The sequence below is a fragment of the Melanostigma gelatinosum genome (assembly GCF_949748355.1).
Source record: "Melanostigma gelatinosum genome assembly, chromosome: 6".
NCBI classification, from domain to species: domain Eukaryota; kingdom Metazoa; phylum Chordata; class Actinopteri; order Perciformes; family Zoarcidae; genus Melanostigma; species Melanostigma gelatinosum.
The window spans coordinates 19801348-19824003 of NC_136639.1; the positions used below are offsets into that span (position 1 = coordinate 19801348).

Here is a 22656-nt window from a genome sequence, read left to right on the forward strand (position 1 = left end):
AGTTTAATCTGTAAAACCCTGAAGGATGCGAGGCTGGAAATGTACTTGAACACGTGGAGAAATCGGATTGCAGGCCACATGAATAGTCCTCCTTTGCCGCTTGTCCCTAAACAGAGGCGACAGCTCAGCAGCTGACACACACACTGACACACACACACTGACACACACAGGACTCAGTGCTCTGCGAAGAGGCCTAAAGGGACACAGTTGAAAATATGCTTGCAGAGGCGCAAACATGCAGGTGCACAGGGAAGCGTGAAGAGCTGACTCCGAAACCAAATGAAACTGTTCGTTAAAAAAATGCTTTAACGCTCTCGAATGTAAATATTTGCACCAAAAAAATAAAATCATAATGGGCTTATTTCATTGTTCTCTGATAATCAAAAAAAGAATTGTTGTTCACTATCACGTTGTGCTGACACTGAAATCTAGATTGTGTTCTGCCTCAAGACCAGTCTGACATAAACTAGCAGATTATGCAGCCCTGTCTGACTTCACAGAGACAACACAGCATGACGGGTGTTCTGTTTGTGGCGACTGACCTCAAAAAATGAAAGCAGATTCTGTTGAGTGCAAAGTGTGGTCTCTGTGATTTAAAATTCTAACAAGCCAAATCATATTTATTCTTGTTTGGTTTTGGGGTTTTTTTTTATCCAGAAAAAGATCTTAAAAGGAAGAGAAAACGGACAGAGGAGGATTAGGTTGTCATTAGGGCAACCAAGTACCCGCAACTATCTAAAATACCAGCAATTACTCTCAGAGACACTCTGGTGACAGACTCAGCAGCACGCACGCACACACACACACCCACACCCACACACAGACTAACAGCCTCCTGACAGTCACCACTGAGGGAGATAGCGCCACATTCAGTTCATGTTATCATATTTGATTGTGGCAAAGTGTGACAACTGTGGCACCCTGCATGGAGAGTCCCCCTTAAAGACCCTGAACACTTGGTGTCAAGGGTTTCTCTACATCAATAAAGCAGACATAATCCATATTGTTTTGTAGAAACAATGGACGCCGTGACAACTTGTGTGACTGCTGCAAAGCTCTGAACCCACAGATGATTAGAGTTCCTCTCAGCGCTCCAGAGTCTTTCAGCCTCTTTCACTTCACAGCTGCCCAGCACTAAACAAAACACAGACAAAGTTAAGAACTAGCGGGTAACACAGCGGAGCATTTAGCATCTCAAGAGGCAGATATTTCCCTTCCGAGTTAGTGGAGAGCAGAATATAGATGCTGAGAGGGAGAGAGGCCTGTATGACAGGTCGCTAGAGTCACGTGTCCATGTGAATGATGATGTGCTCCTTATCTGCTGGATGCTACTTCAAACCAGTGGGAAAAACAAAAACATGACCACAATTCTGTGTTCATGTGCTAGCCCAGAGTAGGAAACCGAGACCTTTGATAACATTCAGGAATGTCTTAATTTAACCAATTTCATTTTCTATTGCATCCTTACATACTTTTGCAAATGGTTTCCGGGTGCCCAATGTGGATGAGATGCTGTAGAGCTCAAACTAAACTGCACTCTAAACACCACCGTCAATGGGCCATTTCAGTTTCAAACAGATCAGAGTAAATATTTCTACTATGAGACCAAACTGAGAAAAAAAGCGACATGTCTCTGTCATGAATGAAGGGAACTAGCTTGCAGATGGAGATGTAACTGGACGTATCAGAGGTCATTTTCCTTCCAGAACAAGCCTCTAACTCATGATAAAGGGATGGCAGATGTTGCCAATTACTCAGATTGTCATGGTGCCACTTTTGCTGCTCTTCATTGAGCCAATTGGAGGAAAATGTTTCGGTGCAAGGCAAATATGAAAACACCCGACGACGACTAAATGTGACTGAAATCTTTCCAACATCAAACCCTTTTTTTTTTATGTATAAATTGGTGTGTTTTCTTGCGGTGGAAGGCAGGGACAAATCCTGCTCACTGACTCACCTCATTTGCAGAGCCGTCTCACACATGCAGCCCGATAATGACCCAGTTATCCCGGCCTCTCCCACAGTAAGACCAGGGAAGGACCTGCGAGGGCGGCTCGGAGACTGATGTGGGGGGGTGATCATCCATGCCCTCCACGGGTTGGGCTGTCCCGCTGCCTGCTCTCATCGCTCCGTTCAACCGGTTAGTTTCAGCACTCGTATACCACTGTATATTTTTCATGGAAAAGCACAACATACTTTAAATGACTTCCATAATTTGCAGCTTTGGCTTCGACCGACGTCAGCTCCCCTCTGTGTATTTAAAGATCTCTCTCTTATTTTCCATCACGCAGCAGAGTGTCATTTAATGAAAAGCTTCGGGGGGGGATGTTGTTTGGTGGCGGTGTCATTATGTACCACTTAAGTGCAGGACGTACAAATAGACATGTCAGCGTGCTCTCCTGGTTCCTGGGTGCGATGTGATGGAGAGGAGGAAGCGTGTAAAACAGAAAGAGCTTTTTCATACATGTAAAAATATCTAAAATGATATACAGGATATGCAGTGCCTATAAAATATATTCACCCCACTTGGAGGTTTTCATGTTTGTCTTACACCAACTCAAAGTACATTTTGTGTGACTTTCTTCTTTTATAGATAGAAAAAGTGATAGATGCAAAATAATCGAAATAAGTGTTAACCCATTATAAAGCCAGTATTTAGTGGATGCACCTTTGGCCACAGTTGAGGCGGTGTGGAAAGGTCTCAAATACCTTTTTAATATTTGGACAATATTCTCCCCGTTCGTCTCGGAAACAACTGCTCAAGCTTTGACTGGTTGCATTGACGTAGGGAGCAAAAAGCCTTTTTCCAAGTCCAGTCCCAACTTATCAATTGGACTGAGATCTGGACCCTCAGGAATGTCAGCATGTTGTCAAGCCATCCCTACAGCTTTATGCTCGGGCTCATTGAATGTCCTGCGGGATTTTCATTTAATGAGTTTGCATGGTTTAATTTGGGATAAAAATGAATTGCTCAATAATACATTCAACCAGATGACTTGTACCAGCGATCCCATTCCATGAATGTGAAATTATTATTTTGAGCTATAGTTATGTGTGGTGATCCATCGGATCCACCTTCTCTATCGTCTCAGTTTAACAGCAGCTCCTACTGGTGAGAATAGTTCATTACAGTCTGGTCAAAGAATCACTTCAATGAAAATATTAATTTCATGAAGCCAGCATTTACTCTCGAGTTGCACAATTTCGGGATTATTCAAGGTGGAAACTTTCCCACGGGATTAACATGAATTTATGTGAAGTAACGGGAATCTGCTCAGGCTGTATTTACGGTGCTGATGGAAACTAACATTTGTGGATTAGCCCACAGTGTGAAATGTGCCATGTGGTGAGTTAGCTAGCTAGCAAGGTAACGAATGGAGAAAAGTACTTTGGAAATGTTGACAGTGTGGGCTGTGTGCAAACTTTAGGTTTCAATTTAACACATTTTTAAAAGAAGTTTCACAATACAGAAATGAATTCATTAAAAACAACTCAATTAGCATGTTCAATCAAGCTACAGCCCACATAACGGCTAACTAGCTATATTTATATTCAATCAAAACATACCTGAAAGCATGTAGCCCTTTGGGTCAGACGTCATGTGGGCTGCATGATGGGAGAATCCAGACTGTGCAGAGAGGGTTGTCATTTTACTGCCATTCACTGGGGTTCTGTTCTGGCAAATCATCTGTACATGATGGGGAGAGTGTGCTGCTGCTGAACAATGCATGTTACAAACGAGCACACTTTAAAAAGTTAAAGCGCCATAAAAACGGTTTTATAAATGTGCATTTCGCCCTCACAAGTTCACAGTTAAATTTAAAATTGTGCAAAAAATATATATGGTCCCTAGCTCAACTTCCCTTGGGAATTTTACAACCCTTTGCAACCTTAAGTGATCGCGGCTGAAATCTCTCAAAACTGCAACATCAGCATGTTTCACTTTGTGAAAAGCCTCAAGTCCCGGCTACAAGGTTCCATTTATAAATCTGGTTTCTACATTATGATGCCGGCTAATCATTTATTTGCAATTACTTTGTCCAAGTGAGTTGCTCCTACTCTTCGAATTTACACAAAATAAAAACACTTCCTACTAAACTAAAAAGAATTTCAAGAGACATTTTTCAAGTACATTGATCATTTATTTTCATATAAATACATATAAAAGACAACATAAACAACTCAATTCACATCATTTATTAGCCTAACAACTATTAGTATAACAAGGGATCTGACAAGGAACTGGAAAAAAGTCCCCCCCATGTACAAGTTTAAATCTTTAGCATCAACTTGGATTTGCGGCTGAATTAACAAACAAACAAAAACAAAAAGAAAACAAAAAAATAAAAAAAAATAAAAAGTGGTGGAACTCTTTCCACATCAAGCTCGATCCTGTGCCCTAAAGTCTCCAAAAAAGGAGCAGAGTGTTACATTCACTTTTCAGATTAAGGTCATCATAACGCTGATATAAAACTACTCCACAGACCTCAGTCCGAAGGCTCTCCTCGACTCCGGACACCTGAAGCCCTCGTTAACCACAGAAGTTCAACACATGCAGCAAAAACCTGTTTCTTTCCCCCCGTTTGTTTATTCTTTTTTTTTTAAAGCAGGCAAGTAAGGCTGCTCATGTCTTTTTTGGGTGGCTAATCGTGAATCCATGCAATTGTGCATACACATACATACACACAAGTGTTATTTTGCAATAAGGACGTAGTAAAACTAGCTCAAGCTCTGCACCCTACAAGAACCCAAAGGTCGGTCAGCCTTCCTCTCTGGCATCTCCGTCACATCATAGCTTCATTGGAGAACACGTTGATTCTGCTGTATAAAGATAGCTCTTTTCACTCACTGTCTGTACCATCAGCAGCAGTTGTGACTCAACCATAGAGAAGTGGGCGTGCATATGTCATAGAAACTAAGGAGGGAAAAAAAACATGTTCTGCATGCATGTAACCATTTGTTGACAACAACCTGAACAGGACATTTGTAGCCCGAATACCATTTTTTTTTTTTAAAGAATCAACTGAATAGTCAAAGTAATCTTTTTCTTGGTGACATAACAAAACTCTTCAGTGCGCAACTTTAAAAACCTTTAACTGAGTTTCCTAAAACAAAACAAGTTCTTAGAAGTAAGCTCAAATCACAGAAGTTAAATCTCAGCATTAGAAGCTTTTTTTGAGGAAGCCCAGTTTGACTGTATAGCCGTAGGTCCCAGTCATACCATAGGTGAAACCCCATCAGTGTGATTAGTGGAGTTGAGTTTTTTTGAAATATTTTAAAACTATACTGTAGTAGAACAGAGGGATATTTGGGTACTTCCACAGCAGACCTTGGGCTTTACCTTCATTGTAAACAAACAAGATAAAACCCTTCAGCTTGAGTCGATAAACCTCTTAAATATAGCTTTGGTCAAACAGCAAAGATCGTCTTTTGCAGTTGCAAGTAGAAAACCAATCAGGAAATACAGTCCAAACTAATGAGTGGAATCTCCGATGCATTTTGCTTACATGAACGAGGGCAACACCCTCAGACACCCACCGACGAGCAGAGACCTGCGTCACTCTTCTTTGTCATGACTGGCATTTCCATTCATAAGCCCGTTGCTGTGGTGCTCCCATTTCTGATTCTGCAGCACTTTAGGCAGCCTCTTGCCCTTGGTGTAGGCGTGGTACCAGAAGTTGAGGAAGAGGAACAAGAAAATCAGGCCGTACGAACCGATGATGTAGACGAAGATGGGGAACTGGTAGGAGCAGTCCTTCAGGAAGAAATACTGGGAGATGTGGCTGGTCACTACTGCAAACTGGATCTGGGGGGGGGGGGGGGGGGGCGACATGGAAAGAAACTTGATTCTGCTGTCACACATGAACACTTTGATCACAAGATACATAAAGAAAAACATAACATACCAGCTGAATTGTAGTCAGGTGCTTCTTCCACCACAGGTACTTCTGATATTTGGGGCCCAAAGCAGTCAGGCCGTAGTAGGTGTACATGATGACATGGACGATACAGTTAAGCAGGGCGTGAAATGTCCCCATGCCACCTGAAAATAGGGAGCGTATCAAGGAGAATGTCCGAAATGTCAAATGAATGCAAGGTCATAAACTATAGTTTGAACATTAAAAAAAAAGAAAATAAAGATTCCTACCTGCAGAAAAACGAACGCCAAACCACCAGGTGAAGGGCATGATTGAGTGATGGTAGACATGAAGAAATGTCACCTGGCTATTCTTCTTCCTCACCACAAAGAAGATCTGAACATAAATACACAGAGAGTCCAGTTCAACACAATACAGAAGGAAACATATTCAACAGACGGTGCCGAATGCCCGACAGTGTTCGAGTCACTCACCGTATCCAGCATCTCGATGAACTTTGAGAAGTAGTAAAGCCAGCATGTTGCCGCCATCTAGAGGAGACGGTACAGAACATTTCAGCACTGGTTCTTAAAAACAAAATAAATAAAAAACAGATCTTATACTACATGCTCTGTGCTAAATTCAAATCATATGCTATAGCCTGGCTTACCCTCACACCCTGTGGTGAATCAGAGAAGTCAACCGGGTCACAGCCGAAAGAGTATCCGGTTCCCCATCCCGACATCACAAACTGAAGAAGAAAAAACAGTGTGGTTACTAACAAGTAACTGGCTATGGAAAATAAAGTCAGAATAACTTTTACCTTGAAAAAAAAACAAACTTTGTTGTTTAATTTGTCTCAAACTTTGAATCTAGAAATGTTGCTTTTGACTGTAATACGTTAAAGCTGCAGCGTGTTGCGGTAGTATTTCACATAAAATGACTCATTCTAAAAAAAGAGAAAAATAAAAAAAGTGTGGTTGAGATACTGATAAAATTAAGAATGTCCCGATAAAGTGTAATGTTGACGTTACGCAGCATGTGCACTAGACAATCCATGAAAAGAAAAAACACCTGCAGATCTGGTTTGACCTCAAAGTCGAGATAAAAAAAACCCATCCATGAACAACAGTGTTACACAAGACTGCTGGCATGAGACTGACAACAGATAGACAGCATGTGTCACAGCTCTTCTGTATGGACAATGAGTCAAACAAGGCAGGAAGTACTGACCGAGGATTTCAGCAGCTCACATTTCATGTCAACAAACTGCAGCAAGAGACGACGTGACTCACCTCATAGCACATGTAGAGCGAGAGAGCCACCACACCGAAGTTGTAGACTATGAGGACTCCTTTGAGGTCGAAGGGTTTGCGGCTCTCCATCAGCCGAGGCCCCAGCGACTGGACAAAGCAGATGTACGCTGCGATGACGATGGCTTGGGGCGCAGGGGACGACATGAGGAACCAGCTCGCCGTCCGTCTGTCTGCAGCACAGAGAGCGTCGACAGGTTTGAGAGATAAACAAGGTTCAGGCGCAGAGGATTTAAGTAACAGAAACACAACCATGAAGGCATGTCCGTTTAAAGATGTACCTGCGTTTTGAATGAACTCTTCATAAATGAGTGCGGCGGAGGACTTCATGTTATCGAATTCCATTTTCAGACGAGATGCTCGCAATTTACCTAAAAAGAGCAAAAGACAAATGTTAGGAAGTCAAAAAAAAGAAAATGTGTAAGTCCGGACACACTCAAAAGCTGCTAAATACACAGAAGTCAATGGATTTTTTTATTCATTTAAAAATCCACAGTGAGGAGCCATCAAGCTTACTAAGGCCCAACAGGCCCTCCACTTTCATTATGAACTTATAACAGGAAGTAAGACTGCTGCACCAACAGCACAGTTCCCGCCATGCAACCGGTTTTTCCATTTCACGATGGAATTTGATCATCTGAGCAGTGTTCGACAGCTCTGTGTAGTGGCAGAAGAAATATCACCAGTTGTAGTGCCATGGCTGTAGGACTGGACTGTTTAGGGGAGAGAGACAAAAAGCCACTCAGCCATTCTTTACTGCCCTTCTCGAGCATCTGAAGCAGACAAAGCCAGGAGTGTACGGGGAGTACAATGAGCAGCAGCCAGTGTCTGGTTTCAGACAATGAACAGTGAGACGAGCATTTACTCCAGAAACATGTACGCATGGATAATTTATATAAAATAGTGCCGTCACAAAACTATGCTGCCTGGACTGTCTTCAAGATGAGGACATTATGTTTCTCTGTGGGAAACGCTTCGACAGCAGTTAGTAGTCAGCAGCCGGACATTATTTGGCGATGCTGTACATTAATGAGACAAGAAAATGGTCAAATTACTTTTTAAAATAGAGCTCCAATGCCTTTAGAATTACACACTATGCTGTCAGAATGGCACCACGCGCAAACTGGCACATTTTTCTAAATTGAAGGCAAGTGGGATGAAGTGATGACAGCATCAGCGCGGAAGCCATCCTGACCCAAACAGTAATGGTTCACGAGTTTAAATGGCACCCATGTGTGACAGTGAGCAGATATGGGTGGTGTCTGGTACAGTTACAGGGTCGCTGTAGGTTCCCAACAACTGGCTTGACTGGTTTTTGAGACACGTCTAGGGGGGAAAAAATGAAAGAAAGGGAAACTTGTGATGGTAACTTCATCATGCAGGAGCTTCCCTTTGACAAACCGGAATTGAAACAAAATCTCATCAACTCAACATACCTGTTGATTGTTTTTTTGTTTCTAGAAGAACATTGTGCCATTCGTGAACAGATGGAAATGAATAAAAAAAAAAAAAACATCACTCCTCATGTGCACAGGTTGGCAGACAAGACATTACCCCACATGACTGGTTTTCAGGGTGCGTCTGAATGCAACGGGAACTTGGACAGGGTTAAACGGTAAAAAAAAAAAAATTAATAAATTTAAAAAAAGGCATGGCGATCTTCAGTTTCCACACCAACTAAGACATGACAAGCATTGACACGCCAATTAAAGGCATAGAGATCGTATGGAAAGGCTGCTACGCATATGACACACCCTCATTTGGTGTACCTTTAATGTCTGCAGTCAACTCCCACATTTCACAAAAGATTTAAAAAAAAAAATGTTTTAATTGGTTTGTTTTTAATCCACGTTTGGGTGATTTTGGTCGCATTCAAAATCATTCAATAACTAAAGCAGACTTATGGATGTGGTGACGGTACAGGATAAAAACACTGAAAGTATTTGCATTAAAACATTAAGCACCCTACCTCCAAATAAAATACACATTCACGTTAATTACATTGTGTGTAGAAGCTATTAAAGTTAAGGCTCTAACGTTCAGTTAGTGCACCAATAAAACGCATCGAAATTATTTAAAATATATATATTCTTGGCTAATGTCAGATACATTTCAACACCAGTATCGTTTCAAAATCTGAACAAGTGGCTCAGTTGATGAGGACCAGGTGACGCAAAGTATTGAAAAACGGGTCCGACCGCTACCGTGCGACCCACCACGACGGGAAATGATTCCGTAATCACGGGCACGCTTTGGCATCGACGCGCCGGTGTTGTCAGACTTTAATCGGGTCATTTTCAGTGGGGTTGTGACAACTCTTTACTCGAATTCAGTTAGGGAAGAAAATAAACATCACTTACAAAGCCGCAGCTGCCAGCTGATGAAAATCCTTGTTGTCTGTCAAATTGTTTATATCCAAACTCCCGGCTCACCTGCCGCTGCCCTTACAGGTGTGACTCCTGCACTGTTCACGCGCTGACACGGGGAGCTCTCCTCTTATGGGAGCACCCGGGGGGCGTGGTCTGCTCTCCTGCTCTCCTGCTCTCCAGCGCTCCAGCCACGCTCCCGCGTTCTCTGATTGGCCGACTCGTGGACTAACGTTTCTAGTTCATTCTTGAGTGATGCCTCATCGAAAGCTATGTCGACATTTTGTAATAGTACAGCATATTACATCCACCTTAATTGGTTTCAGTGCACACAATAAGGGGATCATCAGCTTTCACCACAACCTCCCTAAAACCAGTCAGGTTACAAAAGGTAGGCGACAGATATATGGTGGCATTCCCAGTTTATTCCAAGACATACAAGATCAAAACCTGTACAATCAAGACATGTCAGGTCATTTGGTGAAAAGAGAGCTGACTGACACGTTATGTGACGATAGAGACAGAAACAGTATCTTGGATAAAAGTTGTGTTTTCATAATTTAAAAGCCCTGGACTGAGATGCAAGGAGTCATGGGCGATCACAAAGGATAACAAAGTTGATGCGTTTTCGTTACAAGTGGCTTTTTATTTTTGGAGGGGCCGGTATTAAAGCTAATTCGGGTTCAAGGTGTCCTCATGGTAACCAAGGCGATATGTAAAACGATGAGGAGGGTGGGTCAGAGGGAAAGGTTTCACTATCACTCCAGGTAGTTTCACGAAGCACAGCTTGTAAACATGCAAATGAGAACAAGACAATGGCTGTTTCCTGAAGGCCTGGTTACTCCCACGTGAGGATTATGAAACTTACTCTGCACACCAAGGACCACGTTGGCTTTACATTTAAATTTAAAAAAAGAAAAACAATGCAATATAAAATATACAAAAAAAAACCCCATTATTCATTACATTGTGCATATATAAAGGCGTACAATTGTTTACACTACTCCTTGTCATTTTAGGGCCTTCATCTTTGCCTGCTATGACGAAACAGGAGACATTTCCATTCAACCCATAAATATCCTCACAGGTGTCCCAGGACCCATAATCAAGCTGTCACTTATTCACAAGTTCATGGTGAAAGGAAGCGTGCTCATTTGCATGGTCACACCACTTTGTTCCACACATGCAAAACGACCAGCATTAATCTTCATCGCTGCTCCATGCGTCCTGAAAGGCGGTGCTCACTGTAGACTGGTCCGCAGCAGCCTGGAAGGAATCAAGACGTTCAGCTCAACACTCAAGATCTGAATTAAGACACTCGTCAATGTATAAACTAGTTCAAGTTTGATGTGAACTACTGTGAGTGTCGACACAGCATGACAGAGCTGTGCAGTGGTGACTGATGTCCTCAGTATGTGCTGAGACAGCTTATCTATGATCTCATTTCTCCCATGAAGACAAAATGACACTCCTGTTGAGATCGTCATCAACAACATGACGTAAAACACTTGTTATATCTGTGGCCTTTCAGATTGATTCCACCATTATTCCTGATGTCTTTTCCCGGTTATTGGGACTTTTACCTGATTTGCACTTTTTGACTCTTCCTCCACATCTGAGGCACGAAGGGCAGGAATCCACGCCAGGATATTACAGTCTTTACCTCCACTGTACAGCTCCTGCACACAACGCAGAACAAGGACAGCTCAGCTTCTGACACACTGGTTGACAAATTGTTACAGGAAACAAAAGAGGCGCTGCCGTTGCAGCATAACCGTCACCTTAAAGCACTTCCAAACAATGACATCAGCACCGCCAGTGTTGACAAGCGCGATGGCCGCCGAGAGTAAAGTAAAGGAAGAAACCGTGGGACTCACACTCTGTGTGCCGTGTGACTGATCGGAGTCACTACATCAGACAAGAGGCCCACAATAGAAGTGACACACATTTTCGGGACCAGATCTCCCGGAGCTCTGCAGAGTGACGAGCTGCCGAACCGCATTCCTATGTCACACATTCACCGGATGTTGACATCAGCTAATAAGGAGGGCGGTGGTTGGACATCCCTCTACATTTGTGATGATTATGTGCTGTGCCTACTACTTAAAAAAGGATTACCACTGACACTTAAGTAGAAATAGAAACGTCAAGCACTGCCATATTTGGCATATAATTAGATCAACTTGGAAGATTATCAACAGCTTTATGTCGTCGGTTTGGATTACACAGTCAGAAGAATATGATGAAGATGAACACAACGGGGATTTACAGATGTACCGGGAGACTCTTGATTTCAGCCAGAATGAAAACAAATATTGGTTTTAGTCAGAAATTAGTGTTATCGTGTCAATATGTGGCCAATGTCCTAATATTGACAGCTCTTGTACTTTTTGTGGTCACTTGGATATGCAGTACTATTATTGTGTACCGTTTTTTTCTCGCCTTTATCTTTGTTTATCTTTACAATTTTTATGAATAACTTATTTCATCACATCTAGCACTTACACTTCGCAATGCCGAGCCTCTTGTTGCGTGTGTGAATGTCGACATTACACACATTTATGAAAGCAACTTTGAACATCACATCCTTGTTCCTTCATTCCTGAAGCAGCAACAGGCAGAGTATTGTATGTTCAGATAAGAGTGAAACTGAACACGATGAAGGCCACAGGCATTCTGTTTGTGCAGTGAAACAATCACCACTTGGCTTATGAACACAACGCAGCCGACGATCAGGCTGAGAGCACGGACTTGGGGTCGCACAAAGGGGATGCCCGGTATTTGCATTGAGGAGCTCAGTATAGCCGAGGGAATGTTGACATAACCATGTAAGGCGTGCAAATTTCTAATAGCCCTTACTCTGGTGACAACACCGCAGCAGTTGAAGAGATCAAATAAAAAGGACAGAGGGAAAAACTGACCTGAATTCTCAAAGCGCACACAAAAGAGCAGCTATAGACCTGAAATAGACGGAGATGCAAACAAAGGCAGCAGTGCAGATATCGATGGGGGTGTATTGGCCAGATGCATGGAATAGTCGCCACCGGGGACTTTGATGCGTCTCACCTGGTAGTCCGGGTGGAACTCGCAGCAGTCCACGTTGTTGTAGTGACCCCGGAGCACAGTGACCAGCTCTCCCGTGTGGAGGGCGTACGCGGCCACCGAGCTCTCGCACGGCACAAACACCAACTCCGGGCTGCTGCCACGCGACACTGTGAACTGTAGCTTTTTACGACTGTCGTTGGACACCTTCCCGTAATTCACCTGAGGGACAAACAGTGAAGGCACACACGGTTCAGACGGTGTGTGTGTGTGTGTGTGTCTAAGCCTAAATATAAACTACCAACAACGTGAGGCGGTTTCCTGGAGGAATATGGAGTTTTTCCAGTTTGAAACTATATTTAGTGCACAACACCAGAACAACTGCTTATCTCTACAGGTGTAACTGAAAAATGCAGGGTGCCTACAAGTTTCCTCAAATTTTTCTTTTTTATTCGTTATCAACCTTTTTATTGAATTTGTCACATAAACATTGTTGTACACAAGACAGCACAGACGAGGATTAATGCACATACAAACAGCATTTAACACAAACTATATACACATCACCATTGCCTTGCAAAGAATAATTAAAAAAATTTATGAGAATAGATAATTAAATCCACAAGCAAAAAAAACAACAGACAAAACGAATGAATAAAAAACCCTATGGACCAAAAATAAAAGTGTCGGTCTTCTTGCATTCTATCAAAGTGACATTATATCTGCGTAAGAACATGTGGGTTTGAAAGAGAGCCAATGAGGGTGTCCCAAGCCTCTACAGTGGATACCCGCGCTTTATGAACTACAGCTAATGATCTTTCTATGAGAGCAATATCCCTAAAATGATTCAGCCGCTCCCTCATCGATGGGGGATCAGGAGAGAACCATGTATGGGCTTCTTGGTGGCAGTTAAACCAGCAAATGTGTTCGTTTTCTGAAGGGCTAACCTGGAATTATCACTGAGGGTGGAGTCACGGCTGAATAAAAATAAAGTGGGACATGGAGGTATGTAGCAGCAGTTTGGATCATCTGTGAGCTTCCCTTTGAAGCGCCTGTAGGGTGAATGAGCTGATGTGCTGGGTGTTTTGATGAGATATTTTTACCAATTTAGCTCAAGGTCCCGTCCCTAAAAGTCACTCTGTGAGCAGTGGCAGACTGCTGGTTAGCGGTTGGTGATTGTTAACCAAACATTAATTTCTGTTCCACTTGTTTACATGGTAATACCACCAGAGAATATCGAACCGTTAATTTAAAAAAAATAAAAAATAGTACTGTTACCAACAATTATTTCCTGTTGCCCTTGAAAAGTGTAAAAAAAAAAAAAAAAAGTGACCCTCCCAATTTGAAACCTAATTCAAGAAATTGTTTGGTTGAAAAGTTGAACGCCCCTCCATTAGCAGCTTGTTCTGAGACACTGTTCGACAGAAATTGCTCTCAAATTCGCTGCAGCACAAAGACGGCTCCAGTTCGACTTCAATTAAAATGTTTGAGACTGACGGATGATAAGAAACGGCGTCAATCATGTCTAGCAACACTGGAGGGATGTGCATTAGCGTTAAGGACACGTGGCTCCTGTCCTGGTAAGAACTTGTGCAGCAGCATTCTGTAGTCGCTGCAAGAGACGGCAGGTACATCCGCCTGACATGACAACAAAATGTAAACTCCACATATAGTGCTTGAAGGAAGCTAACGAGTTAGTCTTCTGGCTCCTGGCCTGCAGTACTGATTGGGCAGGACGTACAAATGGTACCCATAACAACCTTTTTGCAGGCTGCAACTACATAATCCAAAGTGTTAATCCAGGTAGGTTAAAAAAGGGACAAAGCATTTAATCTCTCACGCAGATCTTACCAGCGTGTTTTCCCCGGTAGCACTATTCCATAGTCGCATCCGGTCATCGGTTCCCATGGTGAGGAGGTAGAGGCCATCGCCAGTGAAGCACAGGCCGTTCACTCTGCCATTATGAGCCGTGTTCACTGGTGGGACACGGTAACATTTGTCATCTCTTTCCTCCTCCACCGTCGTCAAGACCCAGCATGGCATATTTATTCCACATCATCATTCATAGTTTACTGGCATGCTTTGAGTGTAGTTGTTGTTATAATCCCTTGACTTCTGTTACAACACAGAAAGACTAAGATAAACTGAGTTAATTGCAAACTGGTTTCCTCTTGACAGTGACCCTTTGTCCTCAAACGGGGCCTCAGGCAGGAAAAAAAAAGATTGTCGAAGAATGTTGACCTCTCCTACAGACAGACACTCGGTTTAACCGGAATAACATGAAGTTATCAGAAGCTGTTGCTGTATAACGGACCAGACTTTCTCCTACCACCATCTTTTAAATGTATCACCAGGTCGATGAATTCTGTCAGTCTGTGTGGCCCCACAGTCCCTTCAGTTTGTACTTCAAGACACTTTGGGCTAATATGCACCTCAGCTCCTATTCCATGTGTGCAGCAACTCTGTGCAGCACCACCATAAGGTATATGCCAGATCTCCGGGTTGCTGAAAGGACATCTTGGACAGTGATTGGCAGATAGATATGGTTGAGGGAGGGGAAATGTATGACGGGATGATGCACTGCATTTGCATACAAACAAAACCCCAAATTGTCCACTCCAAAAATGAAACCCAGGAGGCTGTCTGACAATAACTTCTGTCCTGATGCCTGTCAATGCCTGGTATTTTCCTTCTCTAAATAAAGCCTGAAGCATTCTGCCAAGAGCCCTGCCCACTGCATGAATGAGGAAAAAGACACGGGAAAAGCGAGGGGAGAGGTAGAACAGTACCTGCCTCAGAGGCGCCTTTCGACTTGTCTCCGTTGTGCTGATCCAGCGTGAAGAGACAACCAGAGGCCCGGCGCACGTCCCATACTTTCACTTTGCTGTCTGCACTTAGAAGGGAAATTAGGGAATTTGTTTTATTAAACACAGGGATTTATAGCTGCAAGACATAATACATTTGAATACTCAAACATATATACACCAGTGTTTGTTTTTCTTTCTGTTGGACACATGCTGCTCCATAATAGAATATCCTACACTTCTCTGTGCCAGTTGTTTTCAAAAATCACTTACAGTCCACGAGGACGGCAGCACACTGATCCCAATAGGCTAATTAGCAGGTATAATGTAGCATAAAACAGGTGGGGTCTGTGTCCACCATATGCTACACTGACGGGGCTACTAAAGTGCCACAGTGCTGCTATCTATCCGCCAGCGATGTGGTGGCATTGTACTTGACTCGGGGCTGCAACCGGGCCAGATGGGCCGGCGCTGAGGTGACAAGAACTGCTGGGAAACACAGCATGGTGGGGATTAACCGACACCTGACAGTACTCCTCGATGTGCCGGCTATGAGAGCGAACTCGGCTTCATCTCCATAGAAAGTGTGACAGGCAACTGAGCCTACCTGGCAGTTGCTAAGATGTGCTCGTATCTGGGCGACCAGCGCACAGACAGGACCTCTGCTCTGTGACCTGAAGGGGGAAAGTTATTGTTTATCTGTGGGAGTCAAAACTATTTAAAAACAGCAGGAAAAGTAAGCGTGTGTATTCGTGGTGTAGTTCACTAACCCTGAAGAACATGAATCCGTGACCCAGACTTCAGGTCACACAGCTGGATTTTGGGTTCTTTGGTGCCGACTGAAAACACAGAGACAAAGACAGTTGATGGAGGAGAATTCAGAAAGGTTGACATTGTTATGTTTTTGTTTGAAACACACACAAAAAATGTATTAAAAGGTCACCTTTAAAGCGGAAGATTCCATTAAATCATAGTTTTGATATCCTACTTCTCAATATTGTCAAAGTTTACAGATTGTGATAAATGTGTAAGTATAATCTGGTACAAGGTGTGTAAGGCAGAGGTGCTTTTGAAGGGTAAAACCGGGAGTCCCAGATTCTCACAGGTAAGGTGTGGTTAAAATAAAAACTCACAGATACGAACTTCTGATAACCATGAGCGAACACACCCACCGACACGTGGGAGGAGGGGAAGCTAGTCGGTGAAATTTGACAAAACAAAGAAGATGATTGGGATTCAAATCTAAATAGCTTTTATTTTTTGAAACATATTCCCTTAAAATGTCTCTTAGATGAAATAGAAGACTTCAAAGACGTCTACAACTTGTTCCCACAGGGGGAAAAAAGAAAAACAGTCACTGTGATTGTCTCCGGTTTAAAAACAGGTGTGTCAAAGAAACTGTGTGTGTATGCACATTAATGAGCACATACTCAGCAGGCACGAGGAACCCGTTGGTCCTGCTTGGCGACGTGGTAAGCTGGCAACTAGATTCTTACAATTTTTCACCCCAGAAATCATTTTTCCTGGATTGGAATCCGTGTGTAACCAGCTACTGGCCCACTTCTGTCCCCTACAGGTACGTGTCACTTCATGGCCTGGGGGGTGGGGGTGGGGGGGGGGGGGGGGGGGGGGGGGGGGGGGGGGACATGCAGTACTTTCAGGGTTCCCACACATGGAAAAAAATTTCCATGCTACCTCCTGATTTTCCAGGTACCATATTAAGTGATGATCTATAGGCCCCTGAAGCTTTCCACCCCCATCCGCACCCCCCTCCCCTCACACACACAACCCCCTAGGACAGCGGTTCCCAAACTTTTTAGGCCACGCACCCCCTTCTACATCCCGACCGGGTTCACGCACCCCCAACCCCCCCCCCCCCCACACACACACACACACACACCTTAAAAAAAAAAAGCAACAGAGCCGCATAAAAATCGGACGAATGAGAGAACAGTTTGCTCGCGCGTTGCGTTTGTTTACAAGATAAAAAACACAAAAACTCTTCCTGCACCGTGCCTTCCAAAAGGTAACGGACGTAACGTTACGAAGGTAACGGACGATTGGCCAGATTGGCCACATCTGTAGTCTCGTCTACTTGCAGAGAGTAAAACTCACTCTTCTTCACGCGACCGACCAATGTAGCCAGGATGTCTTCGGACAAAGCATCGATGCGCGCGACAGTGTTGTTGGACACCGGGATCACGTCCAACTTTTTCGCTTCTCTCTCTCTCCAATCATACATTCCACCATCTCTTTAACATTTTTCCCTCTCCACCACCGCCTCTCCTTCTCCCTATTACGCGGTCAGAATACCACCACAACACGCCGCCTGTCTCCGGCAGAAATGCGCTCATCCACGCACGGGAACAACACCGAGTTGTAATATATACCTCCATAACACCCCGCCACTCTCGGCTCATACCTCCCCAGCAACGAGGCACATCACCCGGTCACAATACCTCCAGAATGTCCCCCGGGTGAAATCCGGGACTTGGTTTTATGGTTCCGAGTGGCGGCGCTCACTCGTTGGCGCCGGGACGCGAGGTCTCCAGCCGTCCCCGCCGTGAGGCACCTGATCGTCAGGTCTGTCAGCCCTCGGAACAGGCCGCGGGTCAACAACTTGTGGGTGGCGGGGTAGAGGCGAGGCAGATCACAGAAAAATAATAAAGACTAAAGTACAGCAAAGATATGTTGATGAGAAACGTATTTGTACGTCAAACACAAACGTAATCAGGGAGAAAATACGTTCGTGGTAAAACGTAATTGAGAATGCATTTTAGTTTTGGGGGAACGTAATTTTTAGGAGACAGGACTGCACCGCCATTACACTTTTCCTCTCGCGCACCCCCTAGAGGCAGCTCGCGCACCCCCAGGGGTGCGCGCACCCCACTTTGGGAATCCCTGCCCTAGGACACCTGACTACTTACTTGATTTAAAAGATGTGCCAGTCAAGTCTACATTGTAAATGCTTCGAGATTATGTCTTATTGATAATATCAATGCATGAAATAATGCAACAAGCTGTAGATGAACAACAAACGTGTTTTGTAGACCTAGACAGCCAGAACCTCACTGCACCGACTGTCTCCTAAAAATTACGTTCCCCCAAAACTAAAATGCATTCTCAATTACGTTTGACCAAAAACTACAATACCTACAATACGCTACAATACCTCCACAAAGGCCCGCGTGTAAAATCCGGGAGTATTTGTCATACGTCAAACACAAACGTGGAGGTTATAATCCATCCAGTTCAATTTGAAAAATGAGAATAATATTTGTTAATATATAATTGATGTGTGGGGTCCCGCAGCCAGACCAGTTGAGAACCACTGCCCTAGAGGCAGCTCGCGCACCCCACTTTGGGAATCCCTGCTCTACAACATGGGATCATCCATTTCTATCTGCAGTAAAAGATGTTCACATGTAAAGGGTTTTTATAAACTCATCTTAATTCTGTGCTCAATAGTTTCATTTTATTACTATTTTACACATCATCCAATAACATTTTCCAGGACAACTGTTTCAATTTCCATGTAAGTGTTCACTTTTGCTCAGTTTCCATGACTTTTCCAAACCTGGAAAATGAAAAAATAAATTCCATGTTTTCCAGGTACCGTGGGAACCCTGACTTTGCTTGGAGGGACAAACTGATCATGAAGATGTTGGCTTCGGTTGAATGCTTCTTAGTGCACAATCACAAAAATGCCAACAGGTACCCCGTGCATTCCATGAGTTCTTCGCCTTTGGCATCAGCTGTGGCTGCGTTGTCACACACCTGCGATGAGACTGTGCTTCCTGGCGATGGGGGACAGGTGGTGGCTGTAGACGTTGCCCTCAAACTCAAAGACTTCAGCAGGCTGAAGAATGACAAAGTGAGACAAAGAGAAGGTCAGCTTTCTGTGTGTTCAGAGTACACTGAAAAACAATCTTAATTTGATGGTAAAATATACGTCGGTGGCCTTAAATAAAGCCCTCAGGCCTCAAAGTTTAAGTGTAGGATAAATTCACCACAGTGCAGCAAAGAAGTTCAGAGAATGGATTAGATCAAAACTAAAAGAGAGGGAGGGTACCACAGCTCAGAGCTTGTCCGAGCAGCAGTGGTGGTTACAATGCAAATTCTTCAGCAAATATAAAAAGCCTCTCTGTGCCCCATCTGTCAGTGTGTGCCAGCACTGGCCAATGGGGGCACACACACACACGCACACACACACAGTTTGCATAAAAATACCACCCACACACATTGACTATGTGCACACCAATGCTATGCATACACCAATATGCAAATATTAGTAATAAAACCACAATAACTAATTGAATAGGTATGAGTATGAGTTTGTGTGTGTGTGTGTGTGGTGGGGAATACGAATGAAAGGCCGGTGGTTCTTTTCTGTCCCTTCCCTGACCTTTTGAGGTAACCGTGGTGCCAGTGTAACTCTAGCCCCGCTCAGGGCCATATGGGACTACGCAGCACAGGAAGGTAGAAGGCATGAAGCAGAAAATAAGAAAAGTGCAGGGAAGAGAGAGTGAAAGGATAAAACAGAGAGAGAGAGAGAGAGAGAGAGAGAGAGAGAGAGAGAGAGAGAGAGAGAGAGAGAGAGAGAGAGAGAGAGAGAGAGAGAGAGAGAGAGAGAGAGAGAGAGAGAGAGAGAGAGAGAGAGAGAGAGAGCAGTGGAGATCATCTAGTTACTTTATAAGCTAATCTCAAATATGCACCGAGTTACCAGTGCATTGGGGACAGCCATATAAGTTTACATGTTGATTCAGCGCTAGTATCAGTTCAGCTTGTACTGAAAGCGTTTCTAATTTTTTCCTTTCAAATTGACACACTACACACGGGAGAACTTAATGAACCGGTAACTCAATGGATGTAACATGTCACAGTTACTTAGACCATGACATTCCTCACCTTCAGGGTCTCAGTGTCCCAGACTTTCATGGTCTTGTCAAAGGAACTGGAGACAAACATGCCCGTGTCATAAGGATACCACTGGACCGTCTCCACGCTGAACTTGTGGACATACCGATTCGACCTAAATTTTTAAAAAAAGAAGAAGAAGAAAATGTGACCAGATTAATACAAAACGTCATAGACACAGACCCACCCTCACCCACCAAGTATGCTCAAAACACAAAAATGCAATAGCTTACACACATGTATATGTAAAGTATACATACATAAAGTAGTCTAAATGAATCTGACCTGTGCAGATGATGAAGCTATATTCACATTGCAAACCATGACGCTCCACTTTCAACAGTAAATACATTCTGATATCACAGGTCAACCTCAGGTGACTAAGATCTGCTTCAGAATCAGAGTGTACACAATCATATCTGCTCACATTGTTCTGCTCACATTACCATTAAAAATGACTGACATGAGTAACCAATAAAATAAGAAACATTCCGATCCACGCACTTTCATTTAAAAAGTGTGTAGATTTAAGGACACGGCTGTGATGGTACTGTGAGAACTCGATGCAGTGCTGCCCTCCAGTGGATAGAATGAGTAAACAGCGTAACGCTCACCTGCCTACTGTGCAAACTGCCTTGCAGGCGTACTGTAGTTTCCCACTGTAGTTCTCCAGGTCATAGATGACGATCACTCCGTCCGCTCCACCAGACAACATGCTAAACAATGAGAAGGTTGACTTCACAGATAGCATTGCTCCTCTTCCTCCAACACAGGAGGAACATTTCATACTTCAGGTATGTGGATTACCCTCTTAAAGTTTTTTCCAAATGTCATTTCCCCATGCTTCGTGTACCCAAAAACCTAAATGCCATTCATCCCCCACTGTACCGACCTCTTATCACAAACTTCTGTCCAAGATTGGGATGTAATTAATAAATCAGGAACAGTAAATTCCCACTAGGGTTGTAAAAGTATGAGATTTACACAATTAGATATTCATATCAGAAAATATCCCTGTTTCACCGCTATTATTAATAGTATTGTTAATATTACTAGAATTAATATTATTGTTTATAATATTGTTATTATTAATAAAATAACAATAATCAGTTACATTGACGCTTAAAATAATGAGAAAAGAATTATAATGATAAACAGACTTATGAATCTGATAAATAGCATGTAACTGTAATATGTTGCATAACTGAAGCATGTTAATTCACATGTTGACAACTTTAAATTAACTACTAAATAAAAAACAACAGATGTGAGCTTATAAATAATGTATTACAAATGAATAACATTATTAACATATACCGTAGGTGCCCGACAGACTGTTTGTACCTTTAATTCACACACACACAGTTTCTTCAATACAGTAGATAATCAAATGTACGCTGTATGATAGCCGTCAGTATTGATACCGCAGTATACTGTGTTAACCGTTACAGACCTATTCAGGACTAAGTGTACTTACTATCTGCCTTCTATTACTTCAATGTCGATGGTGTTGATGCCGTTTCCATGGATTCTGTCCACCTCTCTGTCAGGATTCAATGTGAGACTCAGGACCCTTTGAAGATAAAGAAAGAAGAAGAGATGAACATTACTGGACAATCTATGAATCCATATCAGACGTTAAAGCCCCGGTGCATTATTGAAATAAGGTAATAGTAGAAATGGGACAGAAAAAAGACAACACAAGTGTTGCTAAGACAAAATAATGAAAGTATTATGAGACTAATCAGTAAACCAATCCATAGAAAATTAACTGTTGACAAATTCGGATATTTGGATAATCACAATGGTAATTTATTGAGTGACTTTTATAAACATCAGCTCGTAAAAGTATCTCATTGTATCAACTTCACATTGCCTCAAATTAGACTCCATGCTGAAATGTTAAGTTTAAGAGCTCTATGAGAAGTTATCTTAATATAATAATATGAATATGCCGCGAGACAGCAGTCTTTATTCATTTTCCCTTCCGATTGAGTCACAACAACAAATATCCTCTCTCACCTTCTCGTTGACTCTGCACGTCTCAGTCGCAGAGGGTCGTCCAGACCAGCCTGCCTTGCTGTCAGAAACCCCAACATTGCTTTCACGTAAAAGAGAAACCGAGCTAGATTTTAAAGCAAGACTGGTATTCAGTCTTTGCTACCGGTCGCTAACGTTAACCTAGCTCAAAGGCTAGCATGTTAACAACACCAAAGTACGTTTTGAAGCACAACTCAAATTTTGCAAGTCATTTTTGTGTCCACGGCTCCGTAGTTGCGAAATACGCTATTTCAATCAAATAAGGGTACTATTGGTTGAAAATGTATTGCTTATTTCACATCTATTCAACTAGTTT

At 43.0% G+C, this 22656-nt stretch overlaps 2 protein-coding genes across 2 annotated transcripts; both read right to left on the minus strand.

Moving 5' to 3' along the window:
- Positions 1-4291: 4291 nt before the first annotated feature.
- Positions 4292-9659, minus strand: elovl7a (ELOVL fatty acid elongase 7a). Its single transcript, XM_079270551.1, has 8 exons — positions 9532-9659; positions 7453-7542; positions 7154-7344; positions 6529-6609; positions 6353-6409; positions 6149-6254; positions 5907-6043; positions 4292-5806 (listed from the first exon to the last, which is right to left on the minus strand). The coding sequence occupies exons 2-8, from the start codon at positions 7514-7516 to the stop codon at positions 5558-5560; spliced, it is 885 nt and encodes a 294-aa protein (XP_079126677.1). The 5' UTR covers positions 7517-7542; positions 9532-9659; the 3' UTR covers positions 4292-5557.
- Positions 9660-9993: 334 nt separating this feature from the next.
- On the minus strand, positions 9994-22617 carry ercc8 (excision repair cross-complementation group 8). Its single transcript, XM_079270550.1, has 12 exons — positions 22323-22617; positions 21778-21873; positions 20915-21016; positions 20292-20415; positions 19161-19242; positions 16154-16222; positions 15991-16057; positions 15369-15472; positions 14431-14555; positions 12604-12801; positions 11121-11216; positions 9994-10803 (listed from the first exon to the last, which is right to left on the minus strand). The coding sequence occupies exons 1-12, from the start codon at positions 22397-22399 to the stop codon at positions 10738-10740; spliced, it is 1206 nt and encodes a 401-aa protein (XP_079126676.1). The 5' UTR covers positions 22400-22617; the 3' UTR covers positions 9994-10737.
- Positions 22618-22656: the final 39 nt, after the last annotated feature.

What these genes read in the sequence shown, in the direction of transcription:
- elovl7a (XM_079270551.1), bottom strand. Translation starts at nt 7,516, where the DNA reads ATGGAATTCGATAACATGAAGTCCTCCGCCGCACTCATTTATGAAGAG. An exon ending in ATTCACCACAGGGTGTGAGG is followed by an intron (nt 6,410 to 6,528) that starts GTAAGCCAGGCT and finishes CGTCTCCTCTAG; the next exon opens with ATGGCGGCAACATGCTGGCT. An exon ending in TGGCGTTCGTTTTTCTGCAG is followed by an intron (nt 6,044 to 6,148) that starts GTAGGAATCTTT and finishes CCCTATTTTCAG; the next exon opens with GTGGCATGGGGACATTTCAC.
- ercc8 (XM_079270550.1), bottom strand. Translation starts at nt 22,399, where the DNA reads ATGTTGGGGTTTCTGACAGCAAGGCAGGCTGGTCTGGACGACCCTCTG. An exon ending in ACGGATTCATGTTCTTCAGG is followed by an intron (nt 16,058 to 16,153) that starts GTTAGTGAACTA and finishes TTCCCCCTTCAG; the next exon opens with GTCACAGAGCAGAGGTCCTG. An exon ending in CTACCGGGGAAAACACGCTG is followed by an intron (nt 12,802 to 14,430) that starts GTAAGATCTGCG and finishes TTTGTCCCTCAG; the next exon opens with GTGAATTACGGGAAGGTGTC.